Source organism: Fusarium falciforme, chromosome 3, assembly GCF_026873545.1.
Source record: "Fusarium falciforme chromosome 3, complete sequence".
Classification (NCBI taxonomy): Eukaryota; Fungi; Ascomycota; class Sordariomycetes; order Hypocreales; family Nectriaceae; genus Fusarium; species Fusarium falciforme.
Genome location: NC_070546.1, coordinates 2,403,680 through 2,425,031, shown reverse-complemented (window position 1 = coordinate 2,425,031; position 21,352 = coordinate 2,403,680). Strand labels below are relative to the sequence as shown.

Genomic DNA, 21,352 nt, shown 5'->3' with positions numbered 1-21,352 from the left:
TTTGGGACGAGCCAACGACGGTTGAGAGCTTTGCTCGTTCGATTCACTCAATCACGATGCCCAGGCTCTAGCATCTTTCACGAGTCTGGGCCTTGTTTGTTGACATTGTGTGTATAGCGCCGAGTCATTCCGCGATAACATTTGCAAGAAGGATGTTGTTGATGGCTGTCAAGTGTCGAGGCCCATAACCGCGGCCCCCAGCATGAAGAGAAACAGAAGAAACAAGAGGAAACAAAATCCGACCCCAGCCATCCATCGCGGCGATCCCAGCCCGAAAGTGCAGACCGCACGCAGCCAACGGCCCCGGCAGACAAGCCGGGACCTCCACCTCCCGCCATCGTCTTTCCTCGCCCACTCTCGCTTGCCTGCATGCTACCCTCCCCTCCACTATCATCACGCCGGCTGCGCCTGTTCCTCGCTCAACCACGCCAGCTCTCGCGGCTGTGTGACGGATTAGCGGTCCACAGGCGGGGAGACTGCATTTCGAGCGCCAGCCAATATCGATGCTCCGTCAGCCGCTTGCCCTGGAAAAGCTGGGTGACCTTTCACATTCTGCGCAGTATGGCGCGCCTCTTGACCGTGCTTGTCGAAGCTCTTCCCTTCTGTGATTTGACCGGTCAACCTCTTTCCCACATGGCAAATCTCGAATTCCACCTCTCTCTACCCACCCCATGCCCTTGCCCGCGGTGACAAGCTTTGCCGCCGCCATATCACAAGAGGCACCCACCATCTGCCGTTTCCCATCGGACCCTGTCCAAGTTCCCTGGTCTAGTCTGGTCTGCTGAACGGTGAAGACCCGATCGTCTGAGGCCATATATCCGGTCGCATGCCCTCACGGACCCCACCGTAGCTCTTGTTTTAATCCTCTGCTCTCCCAAATCCCCCCAGCACCAAGGTGTTTCTGTATACTCTCGTTTATCGTCCGTGCCTCTGTCACTCCTACATCCAATCGAAGGATCTGGTATTCTTCGACTCGGTGTAGCATAGACTGGTTATCCCTATTGTGCACTTATAGACCCTCGCAACCTGGACAGCAATTGATAGAGCAACAACTGGAGGCGCCGATTCGACACCGTCTCACACCACCAAGGCCTTTTACATACCGACCCACGAGCTTGAAGTATATACTATAACTCGCCGTTCATGTCGAATTAGAGAAAGGCATTCAACGCGCTTTGTCGCCTCTTACCGCCCTCACCTTGAGCTCTGTCGCTGGTCGAAATGGCTCCCAACCTGCACATCCGCGAGGCCGTCAATGGGGTCTCAAGGTCCTTCTCAAACCTTGTCAAGCGCATTGAAATCGCTATCACACCCACAAGTCCACCCGGCCTCATCCAAGCGCAAACCGTCGACCCCTGGGAAAAGTCTGGCAAATATGGCCGAGGATGGTCATACTTCGCCATTGCCTTGATCGGCACCGTTCTCATAATGCGGGTCTGGCATCTCTGGCAGGACAAGATTCGGCAGGCTATCTACAAGCAAGAGGTGGAGGAGCATTACCGAAACCTTTATAGCATGCAGGAAGAGTATGCCATGTCTGGTGGAATCCCGGGCGCACAGAGCCCACGGCTCTTCCATGAAGGCGACGTGCCTGGTGAGAAGGCCTTCCGACCAAAGGCGCACTTCTCCTCTGTCAGCATTGTCAACGATACCCTGGCTCTGTTCCGTTGGATCTTTTATCGCCCCATCCCGGACTTTGTATGGGGAAGACGCAGAATTACCTTTTCGTCACTGGCTGTTCTCACCACCGTCTTCATCTCGCTCATCTTTGTCGTCCTTTACTGCTTCCTCCAGCAGCCCTTGTACTGGCAGAGCATTCAATACGGCTCACCACCACTGGCGATTCGTGCGGGTATGATTGGTGTTGCCTTGACACCTTGGATCATCGCGACAAGTATGAAGGCAAACCTTTTGACCATTCTTATCGGCATCGGCCCTGAGAGACTCAACGTATTCCACCGATGGGCAGGCTATCTCCTGCTGTTCCTCTCACTCGTCCACGCCATCCCCTTTTATATCCAGCCCGTCTGGGATGATGGCGGCATGGAAGTGTTCCAACGCCTGTTTCCTGGTGGCAGCGGTATCATCTATGGCACTGGCATTGCCTGCCTCGTGCCCCTTATCTGGCTTTGTGTGGCGTCTCTCCCCTTCATCAGGAGAATGGCATACGAGGTGTTTGTCCTTCTCCACATCCCAGTGGGAATCCTCTATGTCGGCCTCCTTTTCTGGCACACAAAGAACTTTCTCATGTCATGGGCATATCTCTGGACTACTATTGGCATTTGGGTCTTCTGCTACTTCTTGAGACTGTTCAAGCTCAACTGGACCAAGCCCTGGCGCATGTCCTTCCTTGTTGGCGACGAGGCTGCCATCACACTCATGGCCGAGAACGCCATCAAAATCACCATCCCAACCCAACAGCGATGGAAGCCCGGACAATACTTCTATCTCCGAATGCCGGGTATCTCCCTCTTTGAGAACCACCCCTTTACTGTCGCTTCACTATGCAGTGACGACTTCCCTTCGGAATATGGTGAAGAGTACCGCGACTGTACTCTCGTCTTCCGACCCTATGGAGGATTTACTCGTCGGGTCCTCGAGACGGCCATTGAGAAGGGACCGTTCCATACTTATCGTGCTTTCCTGGACGGCCCCTATGGTGGCATGCGTCGTGATCTCGCTGCCTTTGACACCTGCATTCTTATTGCGGGAGGCAGCGGTATCACTGCGCTTGTGTCGCAGCTCCTGAATCTTATCAAGAGAATGCGAGATGGCAAGGCCATTACCAAGAAGGTCGTTGTCGTCTGGGCCCTGAAGCGACTCGAGGCGATGGACTGGTTCCGTGAGGAGCTGCGCATCTGCCGAGAGTCTGCCCCCCCTGAGAGTGTCACTTGCAAGTTCTTTGTCACCTCAGCTGTTAGAGCACGCCCTGGTATGGATGCGCCAGGCCCCTTCAACCAGGGCCCTCCCAATGCCGGCCCCAACAACCCCCGGGCTCTGAGCCACATGTTCCACGACAAGCTTGATGGATTTGTGGCTGGTATTGCCTCAAAGCGAAACTCGGCCTTGATCCAGTCCGAGGCTCAGGGTGATCCGGAGCGCGAGCGAGAACTCCGTGCTGAGGATGAGGATCGCATCACTGCTCTTCCTCAGCAGAAGTACCTCCAGCCTCACTCATTCCCGCCTCCACCCCCCGGACCACCACCCACTAATCGAGAGGAGGCGTACAAGAAGCTCGATAATTATGGTTATCCCGAGGACAAGAAACCGGCAGTTGATGAAGACGATCAGCCTGCAAAGGAAGAATTCCGATTTAGGCCAATGAACGTTGAAAACCCACCTCACTTTAACTACGCACCACCGAGACCATCTCAAGAGCCGAGGCCGGAAGACGACGACTTGCCGGTCCGGGCTCCGGAGCTCGCGCATCTCCGAACTACCAACCTGGAACCCGCACGGCCCCGGCCTACATCGACATTCGGACCCCCTTCGGGCTTCGACTTTGGTTTCGCCAGCACGCCGACCGAATTTCAGAAGAGCTTGATGCGGTTCGCATTCCCCGTGCCCCACCAGATCGATGGAGGATGGAGCGTGGAGTATGGCCGACCTGACCTGGGTTACATGCTCAAGGAGTGGGCGACCGGTGGCCCCGATGGACGGGGTATTCTTGGCCGGCGCACGGCGGTGTTTGTGTGCGGGCCGCCGTCCATGAGGGTCGGCGTTGCCAACACGGTGGCACGGCTGCAGGCCGAGATCTGGGGCGACGACGAACTGGAGGAGATTTTCTTGCACACCGAGAACTTTGCCCTATAAGAGGCGGGTTATCTGGAGGGATTGCAAGATGGACTGTATTTTTATGGGCTGGAATGACCTGGAGCGAAGAGATACCATGAGCGATCTGACTTTGATGACCTAGTACATAACTACTAGTACGACTACTACACATATATGTCCTTGGATGGACGGACTATATCATGTCCACACACTACTATACTATTACTCTAATTCCATCATTTCTTACCATGTTCTTTTGCTCTGTATAATCCGGTGATCGGCCGGCTCAATGGGTCATGACATGACATGATGACGAAGAGGCAGGCCAGAAGGGTTCCTCAAGTTGCCCCTCCCCCCCCCCCCTCCTGCATGGTTGATGGAAGCCATGACGGACCCCACGCCGACTCAGAGCCGCAATCAGTTGTAAACGGGGGTCAATGAGCTGCTTCGGGCGACCGTGGTTGGCGAACCTTGACGGATTTTAGCCAGGGGCGTGGGGAGTCGAAGCTGCTAAGACTGATGGACCGCAGAGTAAGTGAGGCACCTTGATGGCTTCCACCCACGCGACTCGCGTTGAGGTGGTGAGCACCTGCATGGACAGGACGAAGGTACTTGAATCAAAGAGGTTCTCAGTGAAAGAGGCTGCTTAATTATTTTTTCAACTCACATCTGCTTATTCTCCTTCATCACCTTGCATTCTTCTGCAATCCCTCTGCCAAGTCTGGCAGCACAGCATCGCCATCCCACCCCGAGACTCACTTACACCAGCATCATTGCCCTCATCCCAACCTTTCCCTCCAACCAGTCTCAAAATCTAGTCATCATGTCGGAGTGGCCCGAGCGAGATATCGACAAGATTGCCAAGGGGTGGTCCATCGCCATGCGCTGCTCCAAAGAGCGCCTCAAGCGGGTGTACGGTCTCGAGACGCAGCAGCTGGATGATGCCGTCAACCAAGGCCGCGTTGTCCTCGAGACAGTCTGCGTTTTCATGCACGCCTGTGTCAAGCGTGGACAGTACAAGTAAGGATCTCCCAATGCGCTCACCTTTGCGACCGAATTGACCGAGTATCTAGGCTTCCCCTTGAGTTCTGGCGGATCCTCCATTCTGAGTACGGCATCGTCGTCTACCCCTCCGCCTTCACAGAAGACATTGAGATCCAAGGGTTGGGCATGGACGTCACATTCACAGAGGCTTACCATGGTCACATCGGTAAGCTGCCCAGGGTTATAATGATATGTATCTGCACTGGAGCTTACGCATACCTAGTGATGTTTGGCAGTTGCTGCGGGAGCACGAACCCGCCTCCTTGTCCCTTCGAGATCCTCACCGAGCCACCTCCGGTCTACCAGAAAGAAACCCCCAAGGTGGAGGCGCCTAAGCTCGACGCACCAAAGGTGGCATAGACATTGCTGTGGGGAAAAGGAGTGTAATTTTTCATGGATGGGAGTATCGGTGCGGTCATGATACAATGATGAGGGTTTAGCGGTTGGATTTCGCCGTGGAGGCATGGATGTTCGGAGCATTGAGGCATAGTATGGTAGGCGGGGAGCCTGGGAGGTTCGAGATACCTACCTCATGACGATAGGGGAATACGTCTAGGTTCAAGGTTTATATGATGATAGCGAATGAATTTTTATATTCAAAAGCCTTTCCTTTTCCAATCGCTCTTTGAAAATGCTCAGCTCTTCTCCTCCCGCTGTCCCATGACTCCATCGCGATTTGCCCTCCACACGCCCTCTTCGCCCTCAAATTCCTCACGCTTCCACACCTCGACCTTTGCCTTGCACTCCTCCAGCGCTTCTTCGCCCGCCCGCCATGCCGCTTGCCGGTGCGGCGCCGAAACGGCGATCAGGATACTCTCCTCGCCGATGGGCACGGTCCCGAGCCGGTGAATCATGGCGACCCCGCGGAGGCCGTGCCGGTCCCGGACGTCCCTCGCGATGGTGAGCATGGAGCGCAGGGCGCGCGGGCGATAGGCCGTGTACTGGAGCTCCTTGACGGGCTTGCCGGCAAAATTGTCACGAGTTGTGCCTGCGGTCGTTGAATGACTGATCAAGGGTGAGGAGGTGATGCTGCTGCTTACCTGCAAAGAGCACAATGGCACCCGCAGAGGGGCTGCGCACACGGTCCATGATGGCCTGGGCGTTGAGATGGTCATGGGTCAGGGCGACATGACAGCCTTCATCTGACAGTTCCCAGGCATCCTGAGTATTATTTTCCGAGGCTGTCATTTTGACTACGGTCTATGTGACAGTGAGGAGGTTAGGCTCGCCTCGGAGTTGTCGTCGTCAAGAGTGGGAGGATATGTCATTGGGTTGATTGGGTTTCTGACGGCTAGTACCCAAGAGGGGACAACAAACCAAGGAGAATCAATGTTGAACGGCAATGTTTTAGAGGAGATTGAATTTATTTAATAAGAAATGTCCTGAATAATCCTCTCTATTACTTCTGTAGTAATACTGTATTTAGAATGCAGTATATATATGGTGGGCGAAGAGAGGCCCACGGAGCAAGCTTAGGTGAATATGAACTGTAGGAAAGATCTGGAACAAGGCATCCATTCCAAGGATCCGCATGCGGCGATTAGAGGCTTCTGTACAAGATCTAGAGACAGCCAAGGCACGAAGCCCAAAGCCCGGGTTCAGATTGTCTTGTTCTTAAGTGGTGAGAGTTTCTAATTTGCTAGGTGGCACTTGTGTAGCTCTTATTAACGGCACCTTGGGGAGGACTGGCTTCATGAAGAAGAATAAAAGCCTCGTACATGATGCTATTCTCGTACACTCAAGAAAAAACAATAGAATCGAGATGCAGCCTGAATTCACATTTATGCTGAGAGTGTCCGTTGGTTTAATGCACATCAGTGAGGCCTCGTGCAGCGCATGTCACAAGCGCTATGCCATTTTAGGAAATATGTCATCAGCCTACTTCTTCCCGTCCAAGCCTTGCCAACAACTTGACCTTGTACAAACATTTCGGCGTGCCAACTTTCCATTTTGCTTTTTTCTTCACCTTCTTATCTGTTCATTCACTTTCGTTTGGTTTGCGCGAATACGAATAATTCACCGTACGCGCCGACGCTTTTATGCGCGATCATCACCATCACCATCACCATCACCATCACCAGACGCAAACGCTCGACTGGGAAACCAACCAAGAATGAATCCAAACGACAACTACCACGACCGAGACGGAGACGCCGGCTACCGATCGCGGCAGGGTAAACACACAACCCGGGCCTCTGGCAGTGATGGAATACACGAGAAGGACCTCCATGGATGATTTGAGCTTTTCGGCTGACTTCCCCACGGGACGGCGAGATCACTCCAGGTCTCCGCCCAGGCAAGCTTTCCGCGACGAACCACGGGGGAGAGACTCTCGACACCGGGACGACGATATGCGCTACGACAGGGAGTACGATCGCAGACAAGGACGCCCCGATGATGGATACTCGAGACGAGGCCCCCGGTACAATGCCAATGCCAATGCCAATGCCCGAGACGAGCACGACTATGGCGGCATGTATGATGATGGCGGCTACACCGGCAAAGAAGACTATGGCCGTGACCGATACGAGAACGAGAGGCACCGAGGTGGAAAGGGCCGGTACCGAGACGAGGATGACCCCAACTCTCGGTCCCCGTCAGGAAGCTACGACAACCGTAGCCGCTCCCACAGCCCAACGCGCGAGGCCGGCAAGCCAAGCGACACCGTCATACTCGAAGGTCTACCATTCAGCATATCGTCGAACGAGGTTGGTACCCTGCCGATCTGAGCAAGTGAATCCAAGCCCTGGAAATACCTTCTGGTCATCGAGTTGGAAAACCGCTTGTCCAGGAGACCGCTCCCATCTGTTGCCTGTTCCGCGCTGCTTGTCCTGACCCACGAACAATGGCGCCGAGCTCCATATCCGATTACCGGCCAGTGTATTAGTTCGCAAGACTAATTGGAGAGCCTGCAGCTGCGAGAAAGCATTCTCAGCAACTCGATTGCCGCCGAGTTCCCGTCGATCGACGTGCGCGTGCCAGCCTCAAAGGGTGAGATCTCTACAGCCAGACTCCAGTTTGCCGTCACTGACAAGTTCGGATAGGACATCGCAGGGCGTTTGTTCAGTTCCAGAAAGTTGATCATGCAGTTACCTTTATGAGAGAGCATTATCCAAAGCTTCTCGTTGAATTGTCGCATCCCACTGATGATGTACCAGAAGGGAAGTTTGATGCGTATATTCACTACGCTCGGAGTCGAGACACTCGCGACGAGTCTGATGTTCGAGGAGGCCCTGGCGACAATTGGATTTGTCCTACAGTAGGTCTCCTGCTATGAATGTGCAATTCTTCTGCTGATCAAAGGTAGTGTGACTTTTCCAACTACTCTACTCGGACCAAGTGTAAGATATGCGGTGGTCCTCAGGCTGGTAAGTTGGGTTTGCTCGTTTCACTGCATCGGTGCTAAACATGTTACGACAGCACCAGCATGGCAACTGAGCCTTACCGGCGTGGCAGATGCTGCCGACGTGCCATCCCAGATTCTTGTTGTCTACCCCTTGGCGTCATTCGTGAACGAGAACATGCTGGCAGATGACATGAAGCGCCTGGAGCTTGTGAAACCAGAGAACCCCAAGGACAGCTCAAACGGTGCGCCTAAGCTGAAGTCGACAGCGCCAACTGGTGACACGACAGGTTATGGTGCCAGACCCGGGTCCCTGCATCGCGTATTCCTCATGCGCGACGTCAACACCAACGAGTCGTTCAAGTACGGTTTTGCAGAATTCTGGACAGTGGAGGATGCCACAGCCGCCATGACCAAATTCCGCAAGTCAAGGTCGTTCACTGTTGCGGCCTGCCCGGTCACTGTGTCTAGCACGCACATGGGCGTCTTTGTACCTGAGCAACGGGAGGCGACACCCGAGATTGAGCACCTGTCTTTCAACCCTCTGTTCAACCCGAGCATTCGTGTTTGCTACCGAGACTTTCACGTCTACCCCAGCCAACAGGTGGTCACCACACAACCTCCGGAGGGGGAGAGCACCTCGAAACGACCCACCGATGAAGGGAATGACAAGAAGCTAAAGAAGCGCAAGGCGGATAGTAGTCTGCCTGCATCTTCCACGAAGAAGATGGTACCAATGGCTGGGCAGATGGCCATGTGGCAGCGAAAGAGAGATGAGCTCCGCGATAGCCACGACCAAGGGTCTGATAAGCCTGAGCTGAGCGACGTCAACCGAACTCCTCTGCGGATATCGCTGTTAGGGAGCGGAGCTGATGGACCGAAAGCCCAATCTGCGATCAAGATCTCGATATCTGGAGCCTCCAAGATTGGCGCCCCTGAGCCTGCGGCTTCTAGCAACCCAGTTGTGCCTGAGACACTAGCTTCGTCTGACAACACAACGAAGCCACCTGCCGATGTTGCAGAGAAGCCACCAATCTCGTACGTCGACCGTGATCGTCTGATGTGTCTGATTTGCATGCGCAAGTACAAATCAGTAGACGAGGTCAACATCCACGAGAAGTCGCGTAACCACGCAAACGCCATGGCGAATGAGGAGCAGGTCAAAGCTGCCCTCCCCAGGCTGGCCGCTCGAGATAAGCGACTGCAGAAGGAGGCAAAGGAGAAGACGGACGCAGCAGCTTCTCAGTACCGCGACCGCGCCAAGGAGAGACGAGATGCATACAACCAGCCCACCAAGCCTGCTCCAGCACCACATGGCAAGCCGAAGCCGGTATCGAAGCCGGTATCGAAGCCGGAGGAGCCCGCTCCGCCAGCTAAGCCTGCCCAGTCCAAGGGCGCTGGCATGCTTGCCAAGATGGGCTGGGCAACTGGTGCAGGCCTGGGTGCGAATGGAGACGGGCGAACCGACGTGATCGTGACCAACGCCTACCAGGAGGGTGTCGGTCTCGGTGCAGAGGGCGGTAATCTTGGTGATGCAGCCCAGCTGGCTGAGCGCAAGACCAAGAATAGCTACGCCGACTACGTGAACACGGTGCAGGACAAGGCAAGAGAGCGGTACAACAAGATGGGATAGAACAATCGTCTCGTCAAAGCAAAGAAGGGATGATAGAATAGATCGGGCGTTGGGGTATGCACATGATCTTTCAGTTTCGTGTGCACATGGGTCACGGTCCCGGGGTTTGTGAATTAAAATGGATTAGGAGTTAAACAACAAAGCGATCTATCTATATGATGTGTGTACTGGCCTGACCCTCGATCCAAGCAATGGATAGTAGAGTGAATCCAGCAGGCTGTATATGCCTTGTTTTTAAACCGAATAATGAAGTACCTGGCGTGACTAGATAGTTGTGCGAGTCAGGGTCGGGATAGGTAGGGGTAGGATCATGTACAAATATGACCATGTTTCTTTCCAACAAAGGGGTATCGTATATACATGTCGTAAGACGTAAACCTTGACGGGGGATTATGCCCCCGGAATAGATGTGATAACGAAATACATCAGTCCATGCTACCATGTATGTCCTACGCCAGCCGGCTTTTTATCCTCTAACACTGAACTCCCGCCCAAACCCGTTTACAGAACTGTCACCACGGCGCCCAAAGCCATCATGAACGTAGCCATGAGAGCAGGGACCAGGTGGCCAGCTGCACTGTCATCGTCGTCGCCGGATTTGCCTGAGGACGCGTCAGCCCCGGCGGTGACGGTGACAGTCGGGCGGGAGCCAGTGGAAGAGGAAGCGTCAGTAGGGCTGAAGGTGGACTTACTGGCGACACCACGGACATCAGGGAAATCCTTGTCGTCGGCATTGAGCTCGACAATGTCGCTCTTGCTGGAGCCGGGGTTGGCCTCGGCAATGCCCAGCTGCTCGTTGGCAAGATCGTAGACAACGTAGGCAGAACGCAGGAATGTGTCGCCAAGGAGGAAGAAGCCCTTGGGGCTGACACCGTAGTTGCTGGCGGCGCTGAGACCGAACATGCAGACACTATCCCAGTCACCAAAGTACTGGTCTAATCGCGGGTCTTCGAATGCGCTCTGCTGGTCCGCAAAGGCATCGATCACCATCTCGTCCATGGGCACTGAGATGGTCTTGTCCTTGAACTCGAACTCAAAACTGATACCCTCACCCTTGTCCTCGGCGTAGGCACAGTCAACCAAGGGGACGGCACTGGAGCCGAGGGAGAGAATATCGAAGCGGTCGTAGATATCCTTGACTTGGCTGTCAGGAATAAGAGAGATGGTGGAGCCAGAGTCGAGGATGGCAACAGCACCGGAGCCTAAACCCTGAAGGTTGAGTTTGGTTTGACCGTCCGGTATCGTGACCTCCATGCCCTTGATGTTGACAGCGAACGAGGTGACATTGCCGTCTAGTGAACTGGCTGAAGCCACGAGAGGCAAGGTGGCGAGCTTGCCGACAAACTTGGACTTGTCGATACCGCCAAAGAGGATGTTTCCATCATCGGCAGAGAGGTCGTTCTATAACTCATGTTAGTTGGACGATGTCGGAGTGGTGAGGACACTGGGTGGCATACGAGCCAGAGACTGAAAGCCGCCCTTTCGATCAAGCCCTGGGAGACCATAGTATCGACAATGGCTGGATACGGCTTCTCGGCGGCGACGTTGGCGGAGAAGCCCAAGCCCATAATGCCAGTTGGGCGGACAGAGGTGACGGCAAGACCAAGCTGCTGCTTCGTGATCTTCTTGCCATCGATGGTTACTGTGTCCTCGAAGTAGTCGCCCTCGATGCGACGGTTATCGAGATACTTAATGTCGAAGCCATCGCGATCGATAAGTTTGTATGTGCTGCTGTCGTCAGGGTTGACTATCATGATGTCAGCAAGGTGTCTTGTCGTATGCGCATCGTGTGGTGAACATGCATGTGGCGTAGCATGAGCCAATCTGGGCCTGCAACTTAGGGTCGTTACACAAGTCGGTGTCGTCCGAATTCACCCAAGTGTCGCTGCTGCCCGTGTCGAGGAGGAAGCTGAGTTTTTGCGGTGGCGTGCCAACCTCAAACTTGGCGTAGTACCCGCCGCCCGAGATGTTGTTGAAGCCATCGAGGTTCAGTGTGCCGTCGCGTTTGTGGAGCGATGATGGAATATCCAGCTTCTGCTTGTTGACGGGAGCTAGAACGGTGCCAGCTGAAGCTCCCGCGACGAGAGAGAATAGGAGGGGGAGCGTGCGCATCGTGTCGATCGATCGTTGCTCGCGATGGAGTCGTTGGAGCGTCTATGCCTGCCGTGCTTGCCCCGAACTTTATCTGACGACAAACCTCCTGATGATTAAAGGAACGACGGAGAAGAGGGAAAAGAGGAAAGACGAAGAGTAGAAAAAAGTATGGATGAACTTTGAGAAGAAAGAATTAAGAGCAACACCTGAAAATCCACCAAACGACATTTGCTCTCAGCGGGACGAGATGGGGAAAGGAAAGAATGGAGGTTGCTGATTTATGCGGGATCGACTTCCATATCTAACTCACCCAGAGTCACCACCTTCCCATGTGTCAAAGACTGGTAGAGCTAAAAATTGCAGGCACTGACGACGCTTCGACGCCCCCCGGACCTTCCCAGGCCCACTTGCCCACTTGCCCACCCGCTAAGGCAGGTTCCTGGGTGCGCCTTCCCTTACCGACGGTAGCGCCAGTGCCACTCTACCTACAGAGGTAAGGTATCACTGGACGTGATTCAGCCTAGAGGTAGAGATACCTGAGATACTTGTAAAGCCTCCGTCCCTTGATGGAGATTCCTTCGACATGAGAATCTCTTAAATCACTCAGTCTCTAGTTACACCAAACTCCCATTATGCGCAGCCCCAAAGGATCTGCCAAGACTTGTTCTACCCCGGTCCCAACATGCCGTTCCTTCCAACTGCCCAAGGATTCCTCCAATCACTGACTCAACAAGGCAGAACCGAGACATTGTCACAGCCAACAACTCCTCAACATAGAGGCAGAAACAGGACGAAAGATGGATCGAACTTGGCCAATCACGATAATGACGCGTTCATCTCGACTCACATGATATACCTCTTTGCCCATCCTTTCTGCTGCGCCTCAGTATCGACACCCTCGCCTTTTAGCTCTGCACCTCAGCCTCAGCCCTCGGACCTTGGCGCAACTCGGTTGTCATGCAGTGGACTTGGCGTCTCCCTGGCAGGGCCGTAATCGAGGTTGCATGAGATTCGCAGGCTTCTTTTTGTCTTTACGCCACGCGAAAGCGGCGCTAAGCTGACGAACAACCACCACTTTTCTTGGATTCCATATATCGTAGCGACAGCGCCTTCGCTGTGATCCTAAGCGAACGACCGACAGTCGCTTAGCAGACGACTCTACGCGTTCATTACCTAGGTACCTAAGCTACTGTCGGATTTACCGTCTTTCTCTCGCAGTACTCACTCGTATCGGTCACACGGTAGCACAAACTCAATGTCAACGTCATGGATTCCCCATGAGCTGCCCCGCTTAGACTCCCATCACCTCGAACAATGACGAACACTACAGCTGAGTCATGTCTATGGGTTCAATTCTCTGAATTTAGATTTCGCTATTAACCGATGGAAAGATCCTGTCTGCCTCCTCATCCAGCTTTATGGGCACACTGGGTCTGTGGCTTAGCATTTGAATAACAGCCATGGCCCGATTTTAGAACCGAGACTTGTGTGAGGCTTGATTGCCAAGGAGCATGCCATGTTCGCGGGCCAAACTTGTTGGAATGCGCCAGAACTTAGTTGTTCCGGCTGCTTGGCTCTTTGTCCTGCCAAGCGTGACTAGCCTACTATTGGATACCACAACAATACAATTACAACCAAGGAGGTACCGTCACATCAGTTCTTTTACAATATCAATGTCGACAAGAGAACTTTTTAGAATCGTATCAATTAATCAACGACCTGCCTATCCGCAACTCCGATATCTATCTCTGTCTCAACTTGGTGATACCCGCCTCACCTACAGTCCTATGGTAGGCTCACTCCGTCACCCGTTCTTCCATATCAGTCTCTATCGTTACTCACTTGCTCCTTCTCAGGGATCTACTCAGGGTTACTCCGAATTGCGGACTTCCCCTTGGGCAACCCTTCCAGGAGCCTCGCCTTTCGGATCTTGTTCAGCCATCTCTGGAGCCTTCGCCTTGGAGGCGGGAAACGAGCTGATTCGGGGGAACAAAGGTTCATCCATTCCGCCAAATATACCCCATTCGAGGGTGAGGCGACGAGCCTTCTCGATGATAGCCGGGAAATCGCCTGGGCCGGCGGCTACGCAATTGAAGAGCTTCTCAATGCAGATCCTGTCAGCACCGTATACCTCAATTTCACGCCGCAGGGCGTAGATCTCATATCGAGTACCATTAAGCGTGTTGCAGACAATCTCGTCTTTGCGCTCAACCAGATCCTTGGGGAAGAGGGTGGCGTCCATGGGGCCTACCCAACCCGCCTGGCTCTTGTAGGCCCAGTACCGCGAGATGAAGTCGGCAGATCGGGGGTCAAAGTCTTTGACTACCGAGCTGTTGATACCATTGGCCTTGAAGACGGCCTCACACTCGGGGCACCAACCGCGGACCAGCTCTGCCATTCTCGTGACGATGCATTGATCCTTGGACAACTTGGGCTTCCACCAGAGGGCCTTGTCGCACTTGACTGTGGGGACCTTCTGGGAGTGCGCACACACCGTGAAGAATACGGTGGTCTTGTGACACATGGTGATTGTCTTTGACAAGTGTTGCTAAGATGAACGGAGGTGTTGATCTGATGACGATGTTTGCGTTGAAGGTTGTTGAGATGCTGTCGTCTGAGTTTCACGACGCAGTGCTATTTATACAAAATCTTGAGGCCTCTCTCTTGTGAATCTCCTTGCGAACATAGAAAGCATGATGCTATGAATGCAGGTTATTTCCGCATGATCAAGAATTGGGTAGCTCGATCTTGCTAGAACACAAAAGGGAGACATGCATCGTCTGCATAACACTTGAGTTGTTGCTTGTTCTACTGGTCCACATGTAGGTACTCTTCATTGTTCTTAGAGTCACAAAGAAAACAACTGAACAGACGTTTGCTTCACTCCAGAAAAAAAAAAACATGTGTGAATTACTAGTTGTGAACTTTGAATCGTATCCAGACCAACCGTGAAAACCTTCTATCTCGCTCTCCAACAATATTACAAACGCTCTTGATAATGAATGCTACTCAGCCATCTATAGCTTTGCACTCTTTTCTCCCCCATCTTGCTTGAGTCGAACAACGCCCTAAACCCAACGTTAGCAAACATCACATCAAGTACCTTCAACAAAGACTTACCTCTTGGTAGCATGTAGCCAACAACTCGCCATCCTTGCTGAATATCCTCTGCGCAACGACGCCTCTACCATCACCGGCCCACGGACTCTCCATCTCGGTAAACATCCACTCGTCGGCCTTGACGGCCCGAGGCTCGTGAAAGTAGATGCTGTGGTCGAGGCTCACCAACATGCCCAGGTGCGGCCGGCCTCGCCATTCCTCGACGCTGCTGCCCATGCCCTCAAACTCACACAGGCTGCGAACCTGCTCCTGCGTCGCCTCGTCCAGAGAGGGCACCTCGTCTGGGGAGAAGGGGAACCGCCAGAGTCCGTGGATGCGGGATACGGTGCCGATGAAGTAGCTGTCTGACATGTACGCCAGCGCGTTTAGATGCGCTTGGTGTCCACCGGATGGAGAGATCTTTTGCCGCGACCGCATCCACTGTCGGCTTTTGCGGTCCTGCGGTTCGGCCTTTGGATCGCCGGCCCGGAGAACCTCGATCCTGTGGCTCTGGAACGGACCCGTACGAGCCCACTCGGGCTCACCATCCCAGTCGTCCGGCGGTGCAGACACACCTTCCGGCAGACTCGCCGCATGCCGCACCTCACTTCTCTTTTTATCAGAGGTAGCCTCACGGACAAAGCTGATGGTGGTGGTGAAGATGCAAGCTCCCTTCTGCCGAGCCTGGACTGTGCGCGTCGCGTACGATCGACCATCACGGACGCGCTCGACGTGGTACAGGATGGGCGTCTCGGACGATCCCGCAAGGAGAAAGTAGCAGTGGCACGAGTGGACGAGAAAAGTCTCTGGCACCGTCTTTTGCGCCGCGGCGAGGCACTGCGCGATGACGGCGCCGCCGTAGATGCCGCGGGCGCCCGGGGGATGCCACTGAGGGCGCGTGTTTGTAAAGACGTCCTTGCGCGGTCAGTATTGGAATTGATGAGCCCCACGGGTTGATGGACTTACTTGACCCAGGACCTTGAGCTCCGTCACGTCCAGCACGTTCTCAATCAGCGACTTGCTCGCGTCCGGCTCCGGCGGCCGAAGGAGCGTGGGTCTATCTTCCATGGGCGGCATCTTGGCTCTGCTGCGATAATTGGAGGAGTACTGTTCACAGCACAGTGGATGTACGAATAAAGACCAATACCCAGCAAAAAAGGAGTGCTACGTGATATGAATATGTTCAGGAACGAGAACAACAACAATGGCGCTTTTCATGTGTCGTTCTTGTACAACGAGCCTCATACGTAACTTACCCCTAGCCAAGACTTTTTGCCGAGGTTCGGAACTTCAGCCGGGGGTGGGGCCGAATCGGCCGAATATCGCATCAAATCTTGGCAGCCCGTGACTCCGGCCATCACTCACAATCTCGGCATTTGTAATCTTCAAACATACATACGTATTACGAACGGCAAGGTGTGATTGCAGGCAGCTACTATCCTAAAAACTCTATCTATACAACATCCCTCGCACTCCAACTAAAAACACCTCTCGAAACCGCTTCTTTTTGCTATATTTCTTTTACATCCAACATCAACTCCAGTCTGACGTTACCGTATAGTGTCCTCATCAACGTGGTCCTCGTAGATGGGCTCCAATCCCTCCCAAGCAACCTGGGGGTCGCCGTTCGGACCGGCCTTGTCACGCTGCTCCCAGTACTTGCCGCTGAACTGCCAGTACTCCTCGCCCGTGATCTCACAGCGCGTCTTGTAGAACCATGCTGGCACGAATTCCTCTCCTCGCTCCTCACGGATGCGTCGTCGTCCTCGCTGGGCCGTCTCAAGTCGGTTCTTCTCATCAGCCGCAAAGTCGTACTCTCCATCTTCCATAGCACGCTGATCAGGTCGAAGACGCGAGTCCGTGGGGGGAAGCCATGGCCGAAGCTGGTCATCGATATGGTTGAATGTCAAGACGAATGGCGTCAGGTTGAAGGGAATACCAGTAGGTCGCTCGTGGGCCTTCCAGATAAGGTACGCGCAGTTGGGATCGGTGAGACCGCCCTGGTGCATCTCACCGCTCTCCTTGGGCTCATCGACAGCCGCCTCGTAGCCAGGCGTCAGGCGCGCATACAGCTTCGAGTTCCAGCGACCGCCCATGCTGAATCGGACATTGCCAGAGGCGTCGAGCACCTTTCCAGAAACCTGGTATGCGCTGGATGCCTTCCATCCACGTGGCTTGAACTCGATGTGAGCTACCTCTCCCGTGGTCCAGTTCCTGATTTCCATTGGTCCGTAGTTATCCACCGTGGGGTTTCCAGTGATGATGCCAATGACTGACGACGTAACCTTCTTCCACGTGTAGAGCTCCTCCTTTCCTCCGGCGGTAGGTCGCAGCTTCAGGAACCAGGTGCCCAGGGGGTTGATGTCGAAGGACTTGCCGTAGAACTTGGACTTGACTGCCGACTCACCCCAGTATGTCCACTTGGGAGACTCGGCATGTGCAGCGCCAATCGGAGGGTGATGGCTGACTTGCTCGATAAAGAAGCGGTAGTTCTTGTCAGGTCGCACATACTCAAACGTCTCTCCAAGCAGGGGGTTGAATGGCTTGGCAACACGGCCAATGGTCGAAGCGTATTCACTAGCCGCAAAAGCCGCAACGTAGATGAGTCGTTCAATAGAGTCGGTTCGGTCCGCAGCAAGGTCCAGCAAGTCGGCGTACTCCATATCCTCGCCGGCACGGTACAAGAGCGAGGTCGGCTCGTTGAACGATACAGGCAGGGTCATCTTGGTCATGTCCTTTCCAATCATCGACTTCAGAATACCCTGCTCGTTGTTAGCATTGCAGACTTGACCGTATTCAAAGCACTTACCCAGAGAGAAATCTTGGGCCGGTCGTCAGCATCCATCTTAAGTCTCGTTCTGATACCGTTCTCATAGCCCTTAAAGGACGGACTGATGTCCAACCCTCCAGATACAACAATATCTTGAGTCTCTGGCTTGGTCTCCTCCACAGGAAGCTCAGATACCTCCACGTGTCCGGCATCAACGGCATCGAAGAATTCGTCCTCCTCTTCAGACTCGCTCTCAGATAAATCGACAATGACTGTCGGTTTCCTTCGGAGCGTCTTAAGAGTAGGTGACTTGGGTACAACCGGTGGCAGTTTTGTTGCTGCGTCCTCGAATTCTCCCTCTTCGTCTTCCTTCTCCCTGTCATCGTCGAGTTGCTCCTCAACGAGCGTCTCCTCGATAGGAGGCTCAGCGATTGGGATACCGCTTTCAATAACCTCGCGCAGTGCTCGCTTTGTTGCCTTCCGCCTCTTCTCTGCCTCACCAACGCGGGCCTCAAGGACCTCCTGCTCACGCGCTACTTGTGCCATGCTCTCCTCCCACATACGGCGCATGTTGGCCTCGCGATCCAAGCGGTACTGCCAGTAGGCATCGCGATCCTTGGATATCCGTAGAAGGTCTGCCACAAGAGTTGACAAGCTTCTGATTGCTGCATCGTAGGTGCCGAGCGCCTGGGAAATGTTGGGATCCGAGAGAGTGGTGTTGGGGTTCTGAGAAAGTTCGAAAAGCAGAGCCTGGTGGACGTGAGACATGGTCTCGAGCTGGAGCTTGGCCGACTGCGCCGTGATGTTAAGAGCGTCCTTTGTAGCAGTAGGCTCCTCGTGCATGCTCATGTCGTCGCCGTAATCATCTTCGTCGTCAACATCATTATGCGTGGTGGCACCTCCGTTCCTGGGTCCTCGGTTCGTATCCACGTCAGTCTGGACGTCAACAAAGTCGTCGTCCTCGAGGCTACCAACGGTGCCGGGGCCGGGGTAGTTTGGTCTCTGGTCGACGGAAGAGACCTTGGAGAAAGATCGGCTGGCTATTTGAGAGCTATTTCTGCGCAGGTCGGTCACGCTGGTGTTCTCGCTATGTGACTCCTGGAGAGAGAGGGTGCTGGGGTCAGCCTTGGCTTGCCTGAGCAGCTCAGCACCTCTGGCAGCTCGCCTCTCCTCCTCCTTGGCCTGGTCCTTGGACCATTGGATCGAGTTGTTGAGGGCCCAGAACCAGCGCTTGGCCTCGACTTCGTGGTTCGCCTTGAGGGTATACTTGACGGAGGATTTGCCGTGAATCTCAAACTTGGTCTTCTCATCAGGGCTCATGTGGAGCTTGGCAATTCGCATGTTGATGGCGCCGCGGCATGCGGAGCCCGCATCGTCTTGGTGCTTGTAGTAGCTGAGGACTCCATCCTCAAGCACGAACCATCGAAGCTGGTAGCCCTTTCGGTAGTTGGTCCACTTCTTGAGATAACCCTTCATCTCGCGAGCTTCTCGGCCGGCCAGGGGGTCGCCAGAACTCGAGCCAGCTGCGCCCTGAGACGCAGCCTGCCCAAGCACGGCCTTCTCCTGGATTCCGCGCTGGGCGGCAACGGCTGCGGGCGACCGCTTCAATATAGCCTTTGTAGCATCGTCGTTGGTCACGGACTGGGGCAGCTTGCCCTTTCGATCGCGCCGGAACGGGTCGGCGCCGTGGAGGAGGAGAACCTGAATGAGGTTGGTATTTCTTTTTCTGGCAGCTTCATGGAGCAGAGTGCCGCCGGTCTGGACTGTGAAGGGCTCCGAGGCGAATTCGGGGCTGTTGATATCGAGGACGGTCTTGACACGGTGCTCCTCGAGGACTCCAGCGAGCGCGCCATAGTTGCCCCGCGCGATCAGCTCCTGGACCTGCTTGACCTTGGCCTCGGCGAAGAGCGACCGCGAAAGCTGGAGGAGTTGGAAAATCTCGGGGTTTCGGGCCACATCGAGTGGCAGCTTGCCCTGCGCATTCGCAATGGCGTCGTTGATGTCCTTTTGCTCCAGAAGGAGCTTGACCACGGTGGTTCGGCCCTGGACTGCGGCCAAGTGGAGCGGGGTGTTGCCCTCCTTGTCGCGGGCGTTCACATCGATGGAGCCCTGCCCGTCGGACAGGACATACTCGATAACTGGAAATTCGGCACACTGGATGGCCAGGTGGAGGATGGTTGTGTCATCAAGGGCACCCCCTGAGGTGCCTACGGATGAGATACTCGATCGAGGTCCATTCTCGGCCGTCTCTCTGATGACGCGAGAGATGGATGCCGTGTCACCGCTGCGGAGGGCTTCGACGACCCTGAACTTGCGGACAGATTGCTCGAGGCTTGCGGTGCTCTTGTCGGGATGAGGAGGCGTAGGCGCAAACCTGTGCGGCTGCTGCTGGGGTTGCTGCTGATACTGATGAGACGAGTTGACGGGCGAGAGGCCGCTCCCCGAGATGGAGGGCTTTGGCCCGTGGCCGCGGACGCTGGTTTGATGCGCCATGGAGAGGACAGGGTTGGAGGAGGAAGGAGTTCTCGGGGCCCTCCCGTCTTCGGAACCGGATTCTTCTTCGCGGGTGTCTTTGCGCCGCAGGAGGGAGAGCGCAGCGGCGGATTTGGACCGCTTGTGGGTGCTGGAGGGGGAGAGATAAACAGCGGTCAGTAGGTGGACTGACTTTATGCTGGGGGGCGGGCTAAAGATGCGATGTGGCCCATTCTGCGGTGCATCTGCATCACGGAGCCAAGCAGAGGCAGCGGCAATGACAAAGCAGGCGATAGCAGAGCCTTTGTCCTGTGTAATCGCAAGCCGGGATGGGGGATGGGATGGAGAGCTTACCTGTCGCCAGCCTCTGACATGTTGGGCCGACTACCAATCGCCAGAGAAGTTGGAGGCGGGGAAAGGGGGCCAAGATCTGGGTGGTGTGTTGTCAATGTCAATGCGGACGCGGTGCTTTTGCTTGCACCGAGAGGAAAAGGCAAGATGCAAGATGCAGCGACTGAGAGCTCCTTGACAGATGCCGGAGATGAAGACAAGCGATGGGCGTCTCTTGTTTCAACTTGAACTTGTTGTTGGAGGGGAACAACTTCTATTCAAAGGTGGGGAAGCGGGATTCATCTGGCCTGGGCTGGGCTAGTACACCACCACAGGTACAGCACCAACTGGACTCAGCCACTGCAACCTGCCACCATCCATCCATCATGACAACCGACAGCATCCAACCACAACGCTTGAATTGCCCGAAATCGTTGCCTCATGTAACTCTCTTTTTTCATGCAGTACGTGTCAGTCTACGTACGCATCATCACTCACTCTCACTACAACACCTTCACTATGAACTCTGTCGTATACAGCTCCCATATCGTATCCTCACCCAATGACGTTTCCAGCTATTCCCAAACCATCCTGGCTGAGCTGCCTGGACAACCAGGAAATTTAGTTAATTACCAGCCCAGCCATCAGTCCAGTCCAGCCTGCCAGCCAGCCCACCCTCCAGCACAGAGACATGCCTGACCGGGGGAGGTCGGTAGGTCGGAGGCTAGAGGTGGATGGCCCCCGCCGGAATTCAAGGGGAGACGGGCCGGAAGGCCTTGTTCAGCTTAGTCAC

The 21,352-nt window shown here is 54.6% G+C and overlaps 8 protein-coding genes across 8 annotated transcripts; 3 read left to right on the top strand and 5 right to left on the bottom strand.

The window, feature by feature from the left end:
- Window positions 1-1,221: 1,221 nt before the first annotated feature.
- Window positions 1,222-3,813, top strand: NCS54_00404900 (FAD-binding FR-type domain-containing protein; the record flags this gene model as incomplete). Its single annotated transcript, XM_053149599.1, has 1 exon — window positions 1,222-3,813. The coding sequence occupies one exon, from the start codon at window positions 1,222-1,224 to the stop codon at window positions 3,811-3,813; it is 2,592 nt and encodes an 863-aa protein (XP_053005574.1).
- A 625-nt stretch (window positions 3,814-4,438) lies between these two features.
- Window positions 4,439-5,178, top strand: NCS54_00404800 (Hypothetical protein; the record flags this gene model as incomplete). Its single annotated transcript, XM_053149598.1, has 3 exons — window positions 4,439-4,794; window positions 4,848-4,984; window positions 5,042-5,178. Exons 1-3 carry the CDS (start codon window positions 4,598-4,600, stop codon window positions 5,176-5,178), a joined length of 471 nt encoding a protein of 156 aa, XP_053005573.1. The 5' UTR covers window positions 4,439-4,597.
- A 275-nt stretch (window positions 5,179-5,453) lies between these two features.
- On the bottom strand, window positions 5,454-6,006 carry NCS54_00404700 (Molybdopterin synthase catalytic subunit; the record flags this gene model as incomplete). The annotated part of the gene is made up of 2 exons (XM_053149597.1): window positions 5,454-5,806; window positions 5,859-6,006. 2 exons carry the CDS (start codon window positions 6,004-6,006, stop codon window positions 5,454-5,456), a joined length of 501 nt encoding a protein of 166 aa, XP_053005572.1.
- Window positions 6,007-6,880: 874 nt separating this feature from the next.
- Window positions 6,881-9,794, top strand: NCS54_00404600 (Hypothetical protein; the record flags this gene model as incomplete). The annotated part of the gene is made up of 6 exons (XM_053149596.1): window positions 6,881-6,993; window positions 7,085-7,526; window positions 7,734-7,809; window positions 7,863-8,077; window positions 8,126-8,186; window positions 8,239-9,794. Exons 1-6 carry the CDS (start codon window positions 6,932-6,934, stop codon window positions 9,792-9,794), a joined length of 2,412 nt encoding a protein of 803 aa, XP_053005571.1. The 5' UTR covers window positions 6,881-6,931.
- Window positions 9,795-10,295: 501 nt separating this feature from the next.
- Window positions 10,296-11,906, bottom strand: NCS54_00404500 (Peptidase A1 domain-containing protein; the record flags this gene model as incomplete). Its single annotated transcript, XM_053149595.1, has 3 exons — window positions 10,296-11,195; window positions 11,252-11,541; window positions 11,597-11,906. The coding sequence occupies 3 exons, from the start codon at window positions 11,904-11,906 to the stop codon at window positions 10,296-10,298; spliced, it is 1,500 nt and encodes a 499-aa protein (XP_053005570.1).
- Window positions 11,907-13,758: 1,852 nt separating this feature from the next.
- On the bottom strand, window positions 13,759-14,412 carry NCS54_00404400 (Hypothetical protein; the record flags this gene model as incomplete). The annotated part of the gene is made up of 1 exon (XM_053149594.1): window positions 13,759-14,412. The coding sequence occupies one exon, from the start codon at window positions 14,410-14,412 to the stop codon at window positions 13,759-13,761; it is 654 nt and encodes a 217-aa protein (XP_053005569.1).
- Window positions 14,413-14,905: 493 nt separating this feature from the next.
- Window positions 14,906-16,064, bottom strand: NCS54_00404300 (Hypothetical protein; the record flags this gene model as incomplete). The annotated part of the gene is made up of 3 exons (XM_053149593.1): window positions 14,906-14,956; window positions 15,009-15,902; window positions 15,954-16,064. The coding sequence occupies 3 exons, from the start codon at window positions 16,062-16,064 to the stop codon at window positions 14,906-14,908; spliced, it is 1,056 nt and encodes a 351-aa protein (XP_053005568.1).
- A 473-nt stretch (window positions 16,065-16,537) lies between these two features.
- NCS54_00404200 (PH domain-containing protein) lies at window positions 16,538-20,603 on the bottom strand (the record flags this gene model as incomplete). The annotated part of the gene is made up of 3 exons (XM_053149592.1): window positions 16,538-17,749; window positions 17,797-20,380; window positions 20,584-20,603. The coding sequence occupies 3 exons, from the start codon at window positions 20,601-20,603 to the stop codon at window positions 16,538-16,540; spliced, it is 3,816 nt and encodes a 1,271-aa protein (XP_053005567.1).
- Between the last annotated feature and the right edge of the window lie 749 nt (window positions 20,604-21,352).